The 22,206-nt window shown below is 39.0% G+C and overlaps 1 protein-coding gene across 1 annotated transcript in view; it reads left to right on the top strand.

Moving 5' to 3' along the window:
• The window catches only part of LOC136880973 (cytoplasmic dynein 2 light intermediate chain 1), a 212,900-nt gene that overhangs the window by 108,856 nt on the left and 81,838 nt on the right, over window positions 1-22,206 (top strand). Inside the window, exons 4-5 of the mRNA XM_068229209.1 lie at window positions 20,590-20,859; window positions 21,589-21,657. Coding sequence (XP_068085310.1) covers window positions 20,590-20,859; window positions 21,589-21,657 — 339 coding nt within the window. The remainder of the gene's footprint in view (window positions 1-20,589; window positions 20,860-21,588; window positions 21,658-22,206) is intronic.

Raw genomic sequence — 22,206 nt, 5'->3', positions numbered from 1 at the left:
TTCAGGAGATGAAGAAAATGTTTCTTTGCTCATCTTCAGTAGAATAAAAATTTGTATTCATGTTTATAATATCAACGTACTTACATTGAAAGGTGGGTAGCAAGGGCAGCAGTCTGGATGATTGACTGATATGGCTTAGCTATGTTGATACTGCTACATGGCTGAAAGCAGCCATAACTAACTCCTGAGGACATGATGATGTGCTGATGATGGCTTCAACCCGGGTAAAATATTCCGGAGGTAAACTAGTCCCCCATTCGGATCTCCGGGTGGGGACTACACGAGAGGGAGCGATCATCAGAAAGATGGATACTGACATTCTGCGAGTCGGAGCGTGGAATGTTAGAAGTTTGAATAGTTGTGGTAGGTTAGAGAATCTGAAAAGGAAGATGGATAGGCTAAAGTTAGATGTAGTCGGTATAAGTGAAGTACATTGGCAGGAAGAACAAAATTTTTGATCAGTCGATTACAGAATTATCAATACAAAATCTATCAGGGGAAATGCAGTGGACGAGACCTGGAGACACTGGAAGGCATCGAATACACTTCATTATGATTAGGCAGAGATTCAGAAAGCAGATGTTGGATTGCAGAACTTTCCCAGGAGCAAATGTGGACTCTGACCACAACCTGCTGGTCATGAAATGCCATCTGAAAATGAAGAAATTGAAGAAAGGAAGGAACGCAAAGAGATGGAATCTAGACAAGTTGAAAGAAAAGAGTGGGAGGGATTGTTTCAAGGAACATGTTGCACAAGGGCTAAGTGAAAAGGCTGAAGGAAACACAGTAGAGGAAGAATGGACAGTCATGAAGAATGAGATCAGTAAGGCTGCTGAAGAAAAGTTATGGAAAAAGGAGAAAGTTCAACTAAGAAACAGTGGATAACTCAAGAGATACTAGACCTGACTGATGAGTGATGACAGTACAAGAATGCAAAAAATGAGGAGGGCAGAAAAGAATCATCATCACTGGTGGTCTGCCTATCAGCAGGTCTTCGGATGAATTCTCCACGCTGTTCTATCTTCAGCCATTCCAATAGCTTCTTACACTGTCCACTAACTTCCTCTCTTCAGTTTTCCTAACCAATTTTTCTTCCATCTTTGAATGCATTCCATTATTCTCCTTCCTTCACCTAGTCTTTTTAATACTTCCTCATTCCTTCTTTTTCCTGCCAGCTGATTTTCTCCATCTTGCACCAGATCCACATTTCAAATGCTTTGAGTCTTCTTTCTTCCCCTTTTCTCAACGTCCAAGTCCCAGCCCCATAAAGCACCACACTCCACATAAAGCTCTTCTTAAGGTCCTTATTTAGAGGCCCACACAACAGTGTCCTTTGTTTCATGAATGCTTCCTTGGCCATTGCAATTCTAGTCTTCACTTCATCCAAGCAATAAAGATCATTTCTGATTATGCTTCCCAAATATTTGAATTTAGACATTTGTTCGATCTCCTCCCTCGAAAGTATTATTTTAGTTGCTGAGTCCTTCTTTGATGCCATGATCATTGCCTTGGTCTTTAGGAAAGAATACAGGTGAATAAAAAATTAATTAGATAGAAAGTGCAGGACAGCTAAGGAAGAATGGCTGAAGGAGAAGTGCAAGAATGTTGAAGGTTGTGTGGTGCTAGGAAAGGTAGATGCTGCATACAGGAAAATCAAGGAAACCTTTGGAAAAAGGAAATCTAGGTGTATGAATATTAAAAGTTAAGGTGGAAAACCACTTCTAGGGAAAGAAGACAAATCAGAAAGATGGCAGGAACATATCCAACAGTTGTATCAAGGTAAAGAAGTAGATAATAGGATTCTGGAACAAGAAGATGGTGTTGATGCTGATGACATGGTAGACCCAATTTTGGGGTCAGAATTCTACAGAGCTTTGAGAGACCTAAGTAGGAACAAGGTACTGGGAATTGATGACATATCGTCAGAATTACTAACTGCCGTAGGAGAAACCAGCATGGTGAGGTTATTCCGTTTAGTGCGTAAGATGTATGATACAGGAGAAGTGCCATCCAATTTTCGGCAGAATGTTGTTATACCTATTTCCAAGAAATCCGGTGCTGACAGGTGTGAAAACTACCGCACTATTAGTTTAGTATGTCATGCCTGCAAAATTTTAACACGTATTATTTACAGAAGAATGGAAAAACAAGTTGAAACTGAGTTGGGGGGAGATCAATTTGGCTTCAGAAGAAATGTAGGAACACGTGAAGCAATCCTGACTTTACGTCTGATCTTAGAGGATCGAATTAAAAAAAGACAAGCCCATGTACATGGCGTTCGTAGATCTAGAAAAGGCATTCGATAATGTTGATAGGACCAAGCTATTTGAGATTCTGAAGGTGATCGGGATCAGATACCGAAAAAGGGGAATTATCTACAATTCATACAAAAATCAGTCTGCAGTGATAAGAATCGAGGGCTTTGAAAAAGAGGCAGCAATCCAGAAAGGAGTGAGGCAAGGCTGCAGTTTGTCCCGTCTCCTTTTCAGTGTTTACATAATAATAATAATAATAATAATAATAATAATAATCGTATGGCCTCAGCTACCGTGTGCAGACATTTCGATTTGACGCCATCTGGCTGTCTGCTCGTCAATTTCGACGTTCCGTTTTACTCTAGGTCCGCTAGATGGCAGACAGAGTAAACCGGATCTCTCTTGGGCGTCTATGGTTGAGATTTAATTAATTTTGTCGGGTAAATACCAAATGTATCACCAGAGATCTTTTACATGCCGACATCGTATGACATGGAGTGTCGAATGGACTTTTTTCCGCCCTTCAAAAATCCGACTACCTCTGCCGGGTTTGAACCCGCTATCTTGGGATTCGGAGGCCGACACTCTACCACGGATCCACAGAGGCAGCTTAGTGTTTACATAGAACAGGCAATAAAGGAAATCAAAAAGGAATTTGGAAAGGGAATCAAAGTCCAAGGAGAGGAAATAAGAAACCTGATATTTGCCGATGATATTATTTTATCTGAGACTGCAGAAGATCTCGAGAAATTGCTTAGTAGTATGAACAGAGACTTGGAGAAGGAATACAAGATGAAAATAAATAAGTCAAAACAAAAGTAATGAAGTGCGGTCAAACAACGTCAGGTGATGCAGGAAATGAAGTCTTAAAGGAAGTAGATGAATATTGTTACTTGGGTAGTAAAATAACTAACGATGGCAGAAGTAAGGAGGACATAAAATGCAGACTAGCACAAGCAAGGAAGAGCTTTCTTAAGAAAAGAAATTTGCTCACTTTAAATACTGTTATAGGAATTGGAAAGATGTTTTTGAAGACTTTCGTGTGGAGTGTGGTATTGTATGGAAGTGAAACATGGGCAATAACTCGCTCAGAAAGAAAGAGAATAGAAGCTTTTGAAATGTGGTGTTACAGAAGAATGCTGAAGGTGGGATGGATAGACAGAATCACGAATGAAGAGATACTGAATCCAATTGGTGAGAGGAGATCGATTTGGCTAAATTTGACGAGAAGAACACATAGAATGATAGGACACATCTTAAGACACTCAGGAATTGTACAGATGGTTTTTGAGAGAAGTGTTTTTTTTTTTTTTTTGCTAGGGGCTTTACGTCGCACCGACACAGATAGGTCTTATGGCGACGATGGGATAGGAAAGGCCTAGGAGTTGGAAGGAAGCGGCCGTGGCCTTAATTAAGGTACAGCCCCAGCATTTGCCTGGTGTGAAAATGGGAAACCACGGAAAACCATCTTCAGGGCTCCCGATAGTGGGATTCGAACCTACTATCTCCCGGATGCAAGCTCACAGCCGCACGCCTCTACGCGCACGGCCAACTCACCCGGTTTTGAGAGAAGTGTAAGTGGTAAGAACGGTAGAGGTAGACCAAGATACAAATATGACAAACAGATTAGAGCAGATGTAGGATGTAGTAGTTACGTAGAAATAAAAAGGTTAGCACAGGATAGGGTGCTATGGAGAGCTGTATCAAACCAGTCTATGGACTGATGACTCAAACAAACAACTTACATGTATTGATGTAATTGAAGAGCTACACATGACATGTAAGGAAGATATTTACAAATTAAGATTGGATAAGGCGTACGTGTTTTGGAACTCAAGATTGGATAAGCAGGGTTTTGGAACTGTCATCCTGATACGGGCAAATGTAGCTAAAACTTTTATTATTTACGCTCTTTGAAATTATAAAAATATTTTAATCATATTATATTAAAATGTAGAAGGATATGAATGTCAGTGATTAAACTCAATATCAATCATAGCGTGATAAATTGGCGCAAAGTTTTCGGGAATAGTATTGCCAATAGTTTCAAAGAACACATAGTGAAACTGGAACTTCGTAAACATCATACTAATGCTTACTTCATAGAGTATTATTTGAGATGCATTCCATGTTTGGACAAGGCAGATTTTGGAAACAATATCTTAGGTTAAGGCGGGTTTTGGAAACGTCACCTGAATTTGTGTTACATTTTCATGGGGACAAAGCAGTTTTCTTGTTGCGAAATCATATAAGCTAAGAAATCAGTTTTCATAAAAAATGGATAAGGCTCCTCAAGTGGAATCAGTGCTAAGGCTTTCTGCAGATGATATTATTCTGTATGGAGTAATAGATAAGTTACAAGATTGTGAGCAACTGCAAAATGAAAGTCTGGTTGTGAGTTTCATAAATAGGAAAAGTCCTCTCAGTGTTAATTACACTGTGTTGATGGGGTGAAAGTTCCTTATGGGGATCACTGTAAGTACCTAGGTGTTATGTAATATAAGGGAAGATCTTCGTTGGGGTAATCACATAAATGGAATTGTAAATAAAGGGTACAGATCTCTGCGCATTTTTTTTTTTTGTTTGTTTTGCTAGTGGCTGTATGTCGTACCGACACAGATAGATCACATCGCGACAATGGGATAGGAAAGGCCTAGGAGATGGAAGGAAACGGCCATGGCCTTAATTAAGGTACAGCCCCAGCATCTGCCTGGTGTGAAAATGGAAAACCGGGGAAAAACATCTTCAGGGCTGCCAACAGTGCAATTCGAACCCAATATCTCCTGGATGCAAGCTCACAGTCGTGCACCCCTAACCACACGGCCAACTCGCCCGGTCCCATGGTTATGAGGGTGTTTAGGGGTTGTAGTAAGAATGTAAAGGAGAGGGCATAAGCAAGTAGTCAAGTAATTAATGCACTTTTTTGGCAAAAAATACAGGTAAAAACTTTGGATTCATAAATTATCCAAGGAATTCAGATATTTAAACAATATTTAGAATTCATTTACATTTAAAAGATAAATTAAACACAATTATCGTCATCTGGCGTAAAATTCGGGCATGAGATTTTTTCTGAAAAGTCAAAAAATGTACGGGTACATCAGGTAAGTTGGACATGTGCGTTTGAATTACCAACACTGGGAAATATTTATGAGCTGAAGTGAAATAAACTTGAACTAATAAAAGTACAATTCATGCACAAAAACAGAAAACTGTCCAACACGAGAAGAGCCGAGCATCGAAGGAGGGACCCTGTCGTTCGTATCCAGTCTCATACAAGTGGCGTGTCTATCCAGCTTTTTCTTGGATACGAAATTTTGTGTTAGGCATTGTTTTTCGTTTTAGAACAACGTTAAGGTGGAACCTGTTACAGCAAGATTTGCAGTACATCGTAATTTTTCGCTTCCAGTAGTGCGTACGATAACACTTTGTGCCATACAGAAACTATTTGGGGGATCAAATATCCCCATTACTTTCACAAAGCGATGAAAATCAATTACTGTTTGGATGAAATCATATGGCATTGTTTTGGTGTAATATTGTTCTTCGTCGAAGAGAAACTCCATCTCTCCTCATAAAATTAATCATCCAGTCATGGCTAACCTTCAAATCCGAGGCAGTGATTTCATGTGCAGCAGCCATTTCTTGTTCTTTAAAATACAGCATTTCGTGTGAAACGGCACATCCAATGTTACGTTAGGAAATCATATATTTAAGCAGATCCTTCCCTACTTCCAGAAACTTGACACTTTTTGGTCCGCGAAATGCTTCTCTGTTACCGCAATGGCGCAAGTTGCATTTGGACACTGAATACTTGCGGCCCGCTGCCCTACGCCCGTATGTTTTGGCGTAACTGATTACTGCGAGTTTATATAATGCAGTATTACTCTAATTTTTGCTAACTGTGGACTAACAAACAATTCTGAGATCAAAGAAACACTCATACAATATGTTTGTACCAGACTGAAATAGAGCGTCACCAGTCACTTCTGCACTGATTCTCTCACTGAAGTATTGACTGATACCAGAATGTTGCCCAGTATTTGGAATGCCTGTTACTTGATAGTTGACATCTTCATTTCGAAACGCATCCGAAGCCACGCGATGGATGTTCGAAGAAGTGGGTGCGTCAAATACGTGAATATTTCTTTTTCTTCACTTTGGACTGAAAGCTATTGGGATGCGTAAATTATGCGAGGGCGTTAATTATGTGTGAAAATACAGTAAGTCTCTTGTAAGAGCCCATCTAGAGTATGATTGCAGTGTTTGGGACCTTCACCAGAATTACTTGTTTCAAGACCTGGAAAAAATCCAAAGAAAAGCAGCTCGATTTGTTGTGGGTAATTTCTGACAAAACAGTAGCGTTACAAAAATGTTGCAAAGTTTGGGAGAAAGGAGACGAGCTTCATGGTCCATATGTCATCGATAAATAAGACTTTCCACCTTTCTATGTAACTCAGCTGCTTAGGTGGAAACTTTCTTACAAAGGATTCTTTAAAAAGTTGTAGCTAGTTCAATGAGGAAAGGGGAGCACAGTTACTAGGTTAGGTCTTAAAGTTGTTACAATTTCTCTCTTTGTTTCTTTTAAAACTGTTTGTCATTTGATTGTCATCTTTTTAAGAAATGGTCAAAAAACTTTTTTGTGTTGATGTATCTTGGCATTAGAAATGGTACGCAGTTTACGACCAGCTGCTGCCTACTCACCCTGTATACTGTAATGGTTTTGAAAGCGAGGCACTTGAGCTCTGCTGTTGCATATCCCTGTAGGCAACATTACAGCCGTCATATTTTGGACATATAATGAGAAAGAGAAACGTTCCAGTATCTCTTAAAGTAAAAATGTTGTACAAACACTGCAACAAGGCAGCAAGTGATGGATGAGATAATGCACAGCAAGAACAGTGCATTTGCAGATGATGTGGTGAGGAAAGATTAATGCTTGGAATTTGGACTAAAATCAGCCTTTAGTAAACAGTTGTTATGATAGTATCACTTCCAATACCTTGCTGAAGATAACCGATCACAAACAGAGTTCAAAGAGGAGCTGTCCTTTACTATCAGATTAGAAGCCTTCTCTGGGACAGCCAGATTCCATTACTAGCCAAACGAAGACTTCTTGCCCATAACAACCTGTATCATCACAGGCAGAGATAAAAGTAGACAGCAGAAATGAAATTCCGCCAGACCCTGGTCCACAACGACAGGATTTGCCAAAAGAATCGTTATGTGATACCATAATCAGATCAAGATTGAAATGAGAATGGATTGTTGCTCAGTAGCTAAGGAATGGTTGGAGAAAACCTAGACGCAGACCTGGAAGGAGATGGATCGAACAACTCAAACAAGATCTAAAACATAGAGCAGTGGATTGGAGCCAAGTACAGGAAGAAGAATGGTACTTGAATTGACTGAAGTGGCAAGCACTCATACACCACACCTGGGAAACTGATGATGATGATCATGACTATCGTTTTGGGAAGGGCGGTGGGTCTCGGAGACAAGGGCGGCCAGCATTGAGATGGATCGACTCCATCAAATCCATTAAGAGATAAGAATTTCATATTGTTCTGTAGTGAAGTGAGTTCACTAAGGAGTTAAAAGAAAGTATAAAATGGTTCAACCTTTCAATACTATTAAAATAAGAAATTTAATGTAAGTTTACATTCCTATTTAATTAAAATTGGTACCAGTTTCGACCAGTATTTTGGTCATCATCAGCCGATCACAAATAAGTGTAAAACAGGGCACAGATAAATAAATAAAGAATTCTGTAGGTTGCTGATAGTGAAGCACTAAAATCTTTAGGGAGTGCTGTGCATTGAAATATAGTCAATATGAAGTTTAGATGATACTGTCAGATGCAGTTTATGAAGCACTGTAACATAATGTTATGAAAAAAGTCTGAAATCAAATACGTATTTATCAGTTGCAGTTTATAAGGATTTTTTTTCTAGTTGTTTTACGTCGCACCGACACAGATAGGTCTCATGGCGACGATGGGACAGGAAAGGGCTAGGAGTAGGAAGGAAGCAGCCATGGCCTTAATTAAGGTACAGCCCCAGCAATTGCCTGGTGTGAAAATGGGAAACCATGGAAAACCATCTTCAGGGCTGCCGACAGTGGGCTTCAAACCTACTATCTCCCGAATACTGGATACTGGCCGCACTTAAGCGACTGCAGCTATCGAGCTCGGTATTTTAAGGATCAGCACTGCGTGTCAATTATGAAGAAGTCATGGATTAAGAACGTTAGTAAGACATGCGCGTTAGAGAGCACTATATGGGAAGAAGTCCAGAATCAAATACGTATCCAAATGTACTACAGAGCAAATTCTTGAAGAGTTCGGCTGCGGTCCATGAGGCACTGTATGATTTTAGGAATTAGCACTGCTTGTCGATAGATCAAAAAAATTATGAAGAAAGTCGCACATCAAATATATAAATGTATTACGGAGCAAGTTCTTGAAGAGTAGACACTGAACTTCCAAACGTTTCGTAAGTTTGATCAATGAAGTTAGTAAAACATATGACATAGAGAAAAAACAATTGTGAAGAGAAAAAAAATACTAAAAAGCACAATATTGGATCAGTTGAGGACCGTAATGACATAGCATGATATATCTTCAAGGTAAGAGTTGAAGTCAAACTTACAATAGCGTAAAGTATAAATTTGAAAGTTAGAGTGGTCAAAATCATTAGAGATGTTAGAAAATGTAATTCAAATGGGAGAATGGAAAAAAGAGGAATGTATTATTATTATTATTATTATTATTATTATTATTATTATTATTATTATTATTATTATTATTATTATTATTATTATTATTATTATTATTACTTTTGTATCCATCTCTTGGCACAGGCCAGAGTAAAGTGTAGCTTCCACCGAAGTCCCAGTCTCATCCATGGCTGTGACAATATGGAAGCTGCTGGGGTATGGGTGGTGCTAAGTAATGACATTCAGAGCACGACTAGTGCATGAGTGTTATGAAAGGTGTTGCTCATAGGGTCAGTCGTGCTACAATAGCACTTTCTGGCCCAGTGAGGAAAGCAATGGCAAACTACCTCACTCCTCGTCTTGCCTAGTACGCCTCATTATAGTGCTGCCATTGGTTTTTGCGGTTTCCTTATAACCGCATAACCTTTGGTGGTGCTATTTGAGGATCCAACCAGCCTCTGGGCTGATGACCTAACAGACATTATTATTATTATTATTATTATTATTATTATTATTATTATTATTATTATTATTATTATTATTATTATTATTATTATTATTATTATTATTATTATTATTTTATTATTATTATTAAAGCATCTTTATTGTGGCGAAGTTAGGACTCCCGGCCCTTTCTTACACCTAACCACTTCATGTATATACAATGTAATTTTTACATAAAATTTAAACATATGAAATTTTTACAACCTAAAGCAACTAAAGTATCACTAACTAAACTAAAGTGAGTAAAGTATAACTAAATTATATACAGGAACACATTGCAATAAACAACCATATTCACTCTCATTCATGGATCCCATTCACACTCAAGAAAGACTGGAAGTGCTTAAAAGATGACGCTGCCAAAGGATTTTAAATTTTGTCTTGGATTTAGCTTCTCTGATGTCATTGGGGAGTTCATTCCACTAGCTCGTGGCAGTGATCGTGAACGATCTGTTGTAGGTTGCGGTTCGATGCACAGGAATTTCTAGCATACAGCCTGACCGGGTATTGAACAGGTGTAGGGAACTAAGGTAGCGAAATCTGGTGGATAGGTAAGGAGGAGTGTTTTCAGAAAGCACTTGATACACCAAAGTAGTTGCATGGAGTCTACGTCTGCCATTCAGTCGTAACCAGTGTATAGAATGGGGATACATGGGCGTATGGTTGTATGTCGAATGCATACCTGATGCATGCATTTTGGGCACGTGGCAGTCTCATGCTTTGCTCGTTATTGATATCAATAAAAACTGTATCACAGTATTCGAGAATTGGAAACAAGAGTGATTGAATGAGCTTTATTTTTGCAACCTTGCAAGGAATGCACCAAACAACAACGAAAACCAAACACAATACTTACCATAAGGGCAGTAGCACCAAATACGAAGCGTGGAGGGCAAAATAGGGAGTGAAAAGGGCAGGATCTTACGTTAACATTTGACAGGTTGGCAGGTCAACATTGTTAACTACTAAATGACAGACAAAATAAAATTGTAAATAAGATGTTTACTTAAAGAGAAAAAAAAACAATTCGTAGCATTTATAGTTAAATAAATACCTTCTTTCTTAAAAAAAAAAATAAAGGGTAAATAACTTTCTTTCAAAACACTTAACATTTAAATAAATGAACTGAATTCATTAAAACTTACAGTAAGAGATTCCTACTTTGCAAAACTTTAATAATTAAAGAAGCAATAAGGTAAATAAATTAATATAATTTTACTAAATTGTACTAACTCAGAACAGTAGCAGAATTATAATACAGAAGAGGTTTACAATCTCATTAACAAATCCCTTTTGTAAAAATATTATTTTTAATTTTAATATTAGACTTTAAACTTTAAGGTATACCTTTGTAAATTAATTACTGGCCATAGATAATTAACTTGTTGCAACAAGGATTCAATCTTCCTTTTGTCAATCACTAGGCAATACACACCATACACACGAACCCAAAATATGTGGCAAGCAGAACCAAAATTACAAAATAAATTAAAGAAACGAACCAAAAGTTAATAACTAGGAACCAGAAAAATATTCCCCAAATTCATACAGTATTAGAAGGGGAGGAAAAAAATTATGTTCCACAATGTAAACAGAACAACAACACACGCTAAAGGTCAGCTAGCAACTCACGACCCAAGCTATTAAAATTTCATTTAATAATAGGCAAAGCCTGCCAAAATCTTTAGCGTTCACCAGATAATAAATATTTAGGATAGTGACGTAACAAAGCAAGAAGAAAACAAAACTACGTAAGAAGAAAGAATGTGAGCGTTAACCACCTCGAAGTTCATGAATCGGGCAAAGAAATTTCAGATTCCTACAACCGAGGAGTACTGACATGACTAGTAATAATAATAATAAAAAATTATAATTACATGTATCATGAGATTAAATTCATAGAAAGTGGCATTTCCCATAAGGAATAATTTTACAAAAGACCAAGATGGTCGCTATTAAATTAACTACGAGGTGGCCTTGGAACCACGACAATGAGCACATGAGATAAGACCGAACGCGGGAGACATCGGCAAAAAAGGGATTACATAGCCACACGACACAATTTGGAAAATCACACGAAATCAGATACAATCAGAGTACGCATTACAAAATCAGAGAAAACAGGCAGAGAGAGAAACACACCGTGCAAAAATAATAATAAAAATAACAATACGAACAACCAAAACAATACACACACCATGGAGCAGAAAACCAAAAACGTACAACAATCTCAATAACAGCAAGGAAGGAATGACATAATGCACATATGCTCACCGCGAGTTTCCAATTCGCCTTGTAATCAAATTTACATATCACTTTTACATGAGAATTTTATCAATAGTGATTTAAATTTTCCAGTCGGCTATTAAATTTCCAAATACCGGGCATAGAGTTCAGATTCAATTCACACTACATTAGTGACAACTCGAGGTAGGCCTAAAATTAAATAACAGTGATAACGTTGGTTCGTAAACCAATTCCAAGACGACGGTTGTAAACAATGTCTCCTCCAAGTAATCCACTGAAGTTGGCGTTGCTCCAAAATAATTTTTGAATAAATATTACTTACATGCTGGTGGTTTTGTATCCAAATTAGTGTAATCCTTTATCACAAACTTACACCAGAAACATGTTTTCAGAACTAATCTGCCTGCTTTGGCACGCAGGCCCACACTCAACACTCACATAGTAGAATTTAAAGAATCAGTAAAATACCAAATCACTATCACTAGAGGAACATAAGACTGAAAACGTATTTAGGCATATTGCCTACTGTATCTCCCACCTAACCGGGAGTATCCAGCTCCATTTCGTTACTTTTCAAAGTCTTTTAAGGAACAAGGCTAATGGCGTCCATCTCACAGCTCGCTCAGAACAAGACTCCTCGCTCGCTAGTTGACGAGACTGAAAAACAACTGCAGAGCGCTCCGTTCAAGAGAGACACTACACATGCTCAAGTCAAGGATTAGCTTATTGGGCAAATAAGGAAAATCAAAATTATTGACGTAATAATGGATTTTAAATGCATTTTAAATAGCCACAGTACCGGCACATAAATTAACGGCAATTCAACAATGGCCGATAATTGCAGATAAAAGTCCCCACACACAAATATACATGTCCAACAAATGAGGGTATCGTAAATTATTGTCTCAATTTTCAAGGACCAAGGAAATATATTTTTAAACCGCTTCAGAGGATGCAGGCATTGATATACCTTTTGGCACACTTTCGTCACATGTTGAGACCAGTTCAATGTTTCGCTTATAGCCACACCAAGATTCATAACTGTTTCACAAAATGGAATAATGGTATTGTTTAGTGCTTCAGGAGGAATTTCGTATTTTAAGACGTGTAAGTTTTTTGAAGTACCAATGATTATTGCTTGCGTTTTAAGAGGATTAATTTTGAGATTGTTACTCAATGCAAAATTACTTATGGGACTTAAATCAGCATTATCTTTTTCTACAGCACTCTGAATTTTATCAGTTCTTGAGTGGTAGTAGATCTGCAGATCATCAGCATAAAGATAATACTTGCAATGTGTAATCGATTTGGCAACATCATGTAAGTAAATTGCAAACAGCAATGGTCCAAGTACAGACCCTTGGGGGACACCGAGGGGTTTGTTAAGCCACTCAGATCTGCTATTATTTACTTTGACACACTGACGGCGATTTTTGAGGTACGAACTGAAAAAGTTTATTGCCGTCTTGCTGAAATTTAATGAATCCAATTTTGAAAGTAATAGTTGAGGAACAACAGTATCAGAAGCACTAGAAAAATCAAGTAGAACCAGTACAGTCACTTGTCGAGTGTCCATTGCCTGTCGGATATCATCAGTTACTTTCAGTAGGGCAGTCGTTGTGCTGTGTCCTTTCTTGAATCCAGATTGGTAAGGGTCAAGCAGTGAGAAGTTAGTCAAGTAAGTGAGGACTTGTTCGTGTACCAAGCGTTCTAGTACTTTGGAAAGGGGTGGGAGAATAGATATAGGGCGATAATCTGATGGTAAACTAGGAGAATTCTTCTTAGGAGTAGGAATGACGATACCATGCTTCCACACAGTTGGGAATACTCCCTGTACGAGGCAATGATTAAATATATGCGTCAGAATAGGTAATATGGCACCAATAATATGTTTTATGAAAGATAATGGTATGTCGTCATTACCCGGAGCATCTGACTTGAGGGAGTAAATTACACGCTTCACATCGTTTGCACCAACTTTTTTGAAAGTGAATTTTACTTGATTTACTCGGGAATGAACATTTATGGCATTAATATCATCATCAGTTAGGTCATCAACTGGTCGATGATGATGATTATTATTATCATTATTAGTATAGTTAGCATCATAGTCATTAGTGTCAGTAATATCATTATTAGTGTATGCTGCTTTCGTAAAATGAGAATTTAGATCATCAAGTGGTATACTGGGTGTCTGCATGGTCAGGCTGCAACCTATACCCATCTGATGCAAATGTTTCCATATTAGTGCTGAATTTCGTCTGTTTGTTATCTCTTGAATATATTTATACTTGCTGTTACGAATTAATTTCTTAACTTGATTTCGAAGAATACGGTAATTTTCGAAATCACTAGTGCTTTCAGTTCACCTAAATCGCCTATACCAAGCATCACGATTTGCCATGACCGACTTAATTTCATTTGTTAGCCAAGGAGACGAAGGGTGAGAAACTCGAATTAGCTTCTTCGGAGCGTGTTTGTCATACAGTCCTAATATTAAAGAGTTCAGTCTGTCAACCTTATCATCAATGTCATTAGTCAGTAGAATATCATTCCACGGCAATTGATATGCTTCATTTCATATTATCTCAGTATTAAAATGCTTGAAGTCCCTTCGCATTATGTACCTGGTTTTGTACTTTGGTGCCTTGAGGGAGTAACATAAGTATATGAGATCGTGGCAATGAGGAAATGAATGAGGAGATGAAGTAGTTTAAGGTGGTTCAGCAGGGTGGGTTATAGGAAGTGGAAAATGTTGGTAGGAACTATATAAGGACTGGAATATTGAATTTAGGTTTGTAAATTTAGCATTTTTGAAAAAGTGGATAAGGAAGTTGAATCAAATATTAGGCTTTTAATGTCACTTAAATTCAAATTGGGGTTGAAGTATTTGTCAAGATGAATAAATCAATTTTCAGTAGTGTTTAGAAGGGGGCCCTTGTTAATTACTTGAAGTATATTTATGTCTTTATCAATACTGGTGAAATTATGATTAGAATCTTGTATGTGTGTCCTATTGCAGAGAATCTGTTGTATTTTATGGCATTGATGTGTTCAGAGTATCTGATATTAAAGTGATGTCCTGTCTGTCCAATATACGATGAGCTACATTGGAATCTATACACACCAGATTTAGAAAAAACATTAGATTTATTAATTGAATTAGAGTTGTGTAATAAATCAAGATTTCTATTATTGGTTCTAAAGGATATTTTCATGTTATGCTTTTTAAGAATGTTGGTGATTTTATAAGTGTTTTGAGGGAAAGTAAAGGTGGAAAATGCAGTGGGTTTTGTTAATGTGGTGTTTGAATTTATTAGTTTATGGAAGAGTTGTTAGAGCCCTTTAATTTTGCAATAGTACGGATCTTTTTTAGACATTGGAGTGGAAATTGCACGAAAAATTAGGGTGTTATAGGAAGCTCGTCTATGTTCTTATGGGTATATAGAATCTTGCCGGATAGAGGTTGCTGTTTGAGTTAGTTTTCTGTCAATTTTGTAAGTTAAAGAATAATGATGTCTGGTAATAGTTAAGTCAAGAAAATTACGGGTTTTGTTATGTTCAGATTCAAGGGTAAATTTAATGTTAGGGTCAATGTTGTTAAGAAGTGGAGTCAGCACTGGATGTTTCTTAATTTAAAGTAACTATAGTGTCATCAACATGCCTAGCCCAAAATAAGATGTTTGAGAAATTATTATTATTGTTGATTTTTGTATTTTCAAGAAATCAAGATATATTTCAGCTAGGATGCCTGAAGCTGGTGAGCCCATGACTAGACCATCTTGTTGGTTAATGGTGTTATCGAAGGTGGAAGAACTTATTGTTGATTACTAATTTTAATATGGACATGAAGTCCTTAATTTCTAATTTACTTAAATGACTGAATTTATTTAAGTTGTTATCAACGATGGGTAGTAATTTGAAAATTGGAATACTAGGGTATATGTTCACAATATCGAAAGAATGGAGAGAGTAATTTGGTTGGAAGTCAAAATTTTTTAATTTTTCAATTAATTTGAATGTGTTTTTGATAGATTTATTAGATAAAAATCAATAATTTTTTAATATATATATTTTTTTACTAACGCTCTTGATCCATGACTTCTTCATGATTGACACGCAGTGCTGATACTTAAAATTATACGGTGCCTTATAAACTGCAACTATTATTATTATTATTAAGCATATGGAATTTACAGAATGGACAAGTATATACAATATTATACAAAAGAAAAACCTGCGAAGAATACATGGTACTAAGTAGGGAAGAATTACACATGGATATATAAATTATTTATCCACTGCACTAGGGATTCTGAGACATCAGCAAAGTCTTTCCAGTCTCCACCATAAGCACGCAGAGGGCATTCATCCATTATATGATGCATGGTCTGGACCAAAGCACCACAATCACACGCTGGAGAGTCCCTGAAGCCCCGCTGGTGAAGGGAGAATGCAGATCTTCCACAATTAGTGCGAAACCTGTTTAGTGATGACCACGTTCTTCTTGGCAAACTGAAAATAGCTGGGGCGTGGTTTGGATTAAAGAGGCTTGGCCACTCCGGAGATGTACAAAACCATTGCTCTTTCCCTTCCTCTTTTAAATTGAAACCAGCATCCATTAGATTCTTAGCTGTTTTCATTGGTGGCTTACAGGATTTCAGCCTTTGTCTCCAGAGATCTGCAACATCCCTGTGGATTGGACATGATCTTATCATATTCTTGAACAGGGGCTCTTGAACGTCGCAGGCTTGGTGGAGCAATGTGGGACAGGACTGGCAGCCAGTGCATTGTAGTAGGCTTCAGAGTACCAGAGATGATACGCATGGTGGTGTTAAGTTGTACATCGACTTTCTTCACGTGGCAACTGTTAAACCATACTGAAGAGCAGTATTCAGCTGCAGAATACACGAGGCCAAGCGCAGTACGTCGTAATGTGTCCGCTGAAGCACCCCTTGAAGTGCCACACAATTTAAATAGAATATTATTACATGATCTCAACTTAGATCTGAGGTTTTCAAGATGCTTTCTATAAGATAGGGTTCGGTCAAACATTACCCCGAGGTACTTTGGATTAGGATTGTGCTTTAGCACTGAGCCATTGAATCATACTTGGAGTTTTATATTAGCCAACTTGTTGTGGAGATGGAAGCAAGCGGATTCTGTCTTATTCATGCTGGTTTGTAGTCTCCAGTTTCGGAAGTAAGAGCTAAGTGTATTCAGGTCAGACGTCAGGATGGCCTCGGCATGGCTGAAATCTGGATGTTGAATGGCAACGGCTAGGTCATCTGCATAAGAGAACTTTACTGATTTTGTCTCAGGAATATCTGATATGTAGAGATTGAATAGAAGAGGTGCCAGTTCTGATCCCTGGGGAAGGCCATTTTTTAGTTTCCTAAGACGACTGATGTCATCATACATGACAACACGGAAGATCCTTTCGGTCAGCATATTGTTGATCAGTGTGGTTACAGTTTTGCAAGGGATAACTCATTGCAGCTTCAACATCAACCCTTGCCTCCACACAGTATCATATGCAGCCTTTAGATCTACAAAGACTGCAGATGTTTTAGAGCCCCTTTGAAAACCAGCCTCAATGTGAGTTGTTAGTGCTAGCACCTGGTCAACACAGCTTCGGTCTGCCTGAATCCAGCTTGCTCTACTGGGATCACTTCATTAATGGCCGAACTAATTCTGTTGTACACAAGTCTCTCAAGGAGTTTATAGCAAACACTCAGCAATGCTATTGGTCGGTAGCTATCGACTTGGTCTTCCGGTTTACCGGGTTTCAGAATTGCAATGATCTTGCTTACCCGGAATTCATTTGGCAGATGCCCAGACGATAAGATATTAGAGTAGAATTTAGCCAACCAGAGCCTTGTGTTGGGACCACTATGTATCAAAAACTCAAGAAATATCCCATCAAAGCCAGCAGCTTTACCAGGTTTGAGGCTTTTAATAGCAGTATCTACTTCCAGATGTGAAAATGGTTCCGAGTATATAGAGTTCTCCTGCAAGTTGCTTTTCTGTTGTTTGAGCAACTTCTTTACTTGGACGGTATGTTTCTTATCAGAGGGCGCTCGTGACATATTAACAATATGTTCAGCTATTAGGTTGGGGGTGATGCAACCATTTCTCTTGTGGCAGGTTCTGCTTCCTGAGAAGACTCCAGGCTTTTCTGCTGGACTGTTTGAAGTCCATAGTCTCAACTGTATTGTTCCACTTCTGCTGGCGAGATTCATCTAAGAGCACTTGCTATTTCAGGATCTCCACCCTGTAGAGTGTCTCACAAGTTTCCTTCCATCCAGGGATATACTCTTACTGCAGCCCTCTTGGAATATATTTCTTGGCAACTGAGATAAACGTTCGTAGTTAGACTGAATAGGCGGTATGAATCGGACACATTTGTCAAGATCTTCTAAAAAGCAATCCCACTTGGCTTTATTGAAATTCCAGCGTGGTCGAGGTGTGCTTTTAACCAGAGGTATTTGTATTCCTGTAGTTATCATGACAGGTCTGTGTTGACTGTGGGGAAAGTTTTCCATTACTTTCCTTGCAGTAGGCAGGACAATACCGTTTACATTTTCAGTGACAAAGCGAAGATCAGGATTGTATTCACTCTTCCAGCGGGCTAACTTAAAGGTTCCTCTATCTTTCACATCGAAAACCAAGTGTAGATTATTAGCGTCAGCCCAAGTGACTAGTTGAGAGCCACATTCATCTGTATCATCATATTTCCAGTTCGGATGGTGACTATTGAAATCTCCGACATATATTGCTGGATGATTCTGGGTGAGGAGCACTTCATTTGGCCAAGCCACAGATGATGGTTTATACACATTTACCACTTTGATGCCCGATATGTCAACAGTTACCACGTGAACATCGTCAGTCACCGTTGCTGAAATGAGTCGAACATCTCGTAGATACATCAGTTAACCTTGAGGGGAAAGCAGAGAATGCTAGAGTCACAATGTGGAAAGAAAGAATCCACCACCTATCCAACTCGATAGAGCCGAAGGAAAGTCTTCCATGTGGACACCAGGAGAAATGGACAGTATGGAAAGCCCTTAACAGACTCCGTACAGAAGTTGGCAGATCAAAAGTAAATTTGTGGAAGTGGGGCTTCTCACGTGATTCATCACTTTGTGATTGTGGAGAGCAGCAGACGATCCAACATCTATGTCAGTGTGTTTTATGTCCTTCAATGTGCACTATGAAAGACTTGATTGCAGCCTCCCCCAACGCTATTGACGTCGCCCAATACTGGGCAAGCATCATCTAGCTCTCGAATATTGTTGCTCTATCTGTGATTGTATAATAGACTTGTATGTAGATATCTTGTTGCTTTTTGTTAAATATCTGTAAGTAAAGTTGATACTTCTGACACGAATAAAGAAAGATCTTGTAGATTCGAACGAGCATAGGTTGCTGCACCATACATCTGGTGGTAGGTTGCCCCAATAGCGATATAACCAGGGATGGTCACCAGGGATGGTCACTAAATTGATGTTGTTTTCAAGAAGGATTCTAGAAAGATGTTCACTCTTCGATCTGGATATGCCTTCGATGTTTATTTGGCATATTCCTAAAGAAGGTCCTAGTATCTTTGCAGGCTGGTCCTAAGAAGGACCATTTGCAGAAGTTCTCTCTGAGTCCATTTGGCCAGGAGATCAACGACTGTTGATAGTTTAGTCGCCGATGTGTTATTGCTCGCTTAGCACCACCTGGGGAACAAGTTCAGGGTAATATGGAGGTAAGTCCTGCGGACGTGAGCAACGTTCATTCCCCAAACTGCAACTGATAAATACGTATTTGATTTCAGACTTTTTTCATAACATTGTGTTACAGTGCTTTATAAACTGCATCCGACAGTATCATCTAAACCTCATATTGACTATATTTCAATGCAAAGCACTCCCTAAAGATTTTAGTGCTTCACTATCAGCAACCTACAGAATTCTTTATTTATTTATCTGTGCAATGTTTTGCACTTATTTGTGTTTGGCTGATGATGGCCAGAAATACTGGTTGAAACTGATACCAATTTTAATTAAATAGGAATGTAAACTTACATTTGTTATTTTAATAGTAATGAAAGGTTGAACCATTTTAACTTATTCCATCAAATCCAACATGAACATGAAGTACATGGGGATGACAATAACAAGTGCCTCAGTTCAAAGTGTTTGGAGTGGGGTATTTAAAAGTCATGGTTATGTTGCCAGAATGCTAATGGCTGCTCAGAATACGATTTGATATCTGTGAAAATGTTTCTAGGATGCCTGATATGCGTCCACAAGCTCTCTGCAAAGTTGCACCAGGAGCATTACAGGTGAACAGCCTCAACACGCTCTGCACAGGGAGCCAGCTAGCATCCTATGTGTCGTGATGGACGGCCGAATCTGGAGAAGATGTAGGGAGGTGGATCTTGACACAAAAAGTGATAATTCTCAAGTGCTCGATAGTACATTGATGAGCTCTTGGTGATTCACCATATGAGGCAACTTGGAGAAATCACCAGGTAATATTGGAATTTTCTGCTAGAGCACCATGTGGTGCGATTGGAGTCGCAATCCAGACTGTGGGAGCAGCTGGAGTGAGCGAGAAATCCACCACTCCAAACACTACAAGCCGTTGAAGCTGTTATTCATGGGAAGGGGGGCGATACTCCATATTTTATTATCACGCAGCCATTTTGGTGGGTGACAAGGCAGCGATTGAATGTCCTAAAAACACTTTTCATATAATTAGGAGGTTAGTTTTCATGCAGCGTCAGAGAACCATTTCTCTAATATGGACCACCTGTCACACGATTTACTGTACTAGAGAAGTCCGTTTTCCTATGACTGATGACTTATTGCAGGTAAAGGACGTGTGCCACATCTGGGAGCTGGGCGGGGGGTCGTTGTTCACCTCCTTGCTGAGCGCCCCGCTGGCCGCCGCCGACAACCTACGTAACGTGACAGTGGTGCTCGTTTTGGACTTGTCTCTACCCCAACAGCTGTGGTTCACCCTGGAGAGCCTGGTACACGGGCTACTGACAGCGCTAAGGAAGGAGGCCAACAGCCGAGTGCAGCACTTCGTAGAGGCTCTGCAGTCCGAGGCGTGGTTGCGAGTGGGCAGGGACAATCCGGTATGTTCCGCTCTCCTACATTGTGATAAGGAATATTATGTGTTCAGTGCTGAAGACGTCTCATATCAGAGAGATGAAACATTGTATAGTATTGTGAAGGTGGAATTACCCAACCGTTAACTTGTTACCGTAGCGGCTGTGATAAGTCCATATCAACAGTATTTAACGTAACTCTACAGTCTGAGCTGGATGAGTAGTACATGTCTTAGTCCTGTTGACTCGGTCCATATCGACGAGGAAAGTTGTGAAGACAAATGAACAATGAGACAAGAGGCAGTCATGAAAGTAGGAAGGATGCCGTAATATCACAGTGTTGCCACTCATTGCTGCTGTGTAAAGCAGCCCAGGTTTAGAAAGGGAGGGAACTAGATTATCACGAGCAATGAATTTCAAGGGGAGGAGAGCAACAGTGTTAGTGAAATTAGATAAGACGTAGCAGTAGTGCTCAGCATGTTGTGGCCGTAGCATTAAGCCAAAGCCACTTCGCTTCCTTCCCTCTGCGATATTAAGCAGATTGTAAAAGTAGCAATTTGAGCTCTCTACAAGCAAAGAAACAGTAAGGTGTTTCATTACCCCATGTAGGTACGGTATTTTGAAAAGGAGGGTACAATCATTGACGGACTGAGGCTGCTGCAGTTCACGGAGGGGCTCAATGCACCTTCATTGTAGATCACCTTGCAACACCAGGAATACTTGGACTACATACTTCCCAATCTTCTTTATTTTCAGGATAAGGAGTTCATGGATCCGTTTCCTGTGCCCTTGGTGATCCTCGGTGGAAAATATGATATCTTCCAGGTGAGACAATGTCTTGTTTAACATAAGAGAGAGGGTGAAACTCCTGTCAAATAACACATGGCCAGCCCACATGCTCGTCCTCCATCGGGACTCGAACCGCCTAACCAGAGACTTGATGGTGTCATTATAATTTTATATAATTTATTAAGGTGCGCTCGAAAGAGCATTACTTAACCTAGTAAACATTTACAAATTAGCAATTTTTTATATTCTCAGTTCAGAGCTTTAGAGTTTTCCCTACTATATTCGGTAATTGATTTCACCCTTCTCGGACAATCCGTTATATGATATAGACTGCACTTCTGACCACAGAGGGTGCAAATGCACTCATTGTTTGGTTTATGAAAGATGGTATTCCTGCACATACAGTGATTATGGCCAGCCTGGTAACAACATGCCTTTGCTCTTGACCTTCTTTAGTCCAGTTTCTGTCACATATAGCGCTTCTATCTCTTCTCTCTTCGCCTCTCTCGGTCGTTGAAGCTTCTGGCTTGATCTAGTAGCTGGCAAAGAGTGTTTTAATCATATGTCTTCTATGAAGAAGGTTTC

This window comes from Anabrus simplex, chromosome 9 (assembly GCF_040414725.1).
Source record: "Anabrus simplex isolate iqAnaSimp1 chromosome 9, ASM4041472v1, whole genome shotgun sequence".
In the NCBI taxonomy this organism is placed as follows: domain Eukaryota; kingdom Metazoa; phylum Arthropoda; class Insecta; order Orthoptera; family Tettigoniidae; genus Anabrus; species Anabrus simplex.
This window is presented reverse-complemented; position numbering and strand designations above follow the sequence as displayed.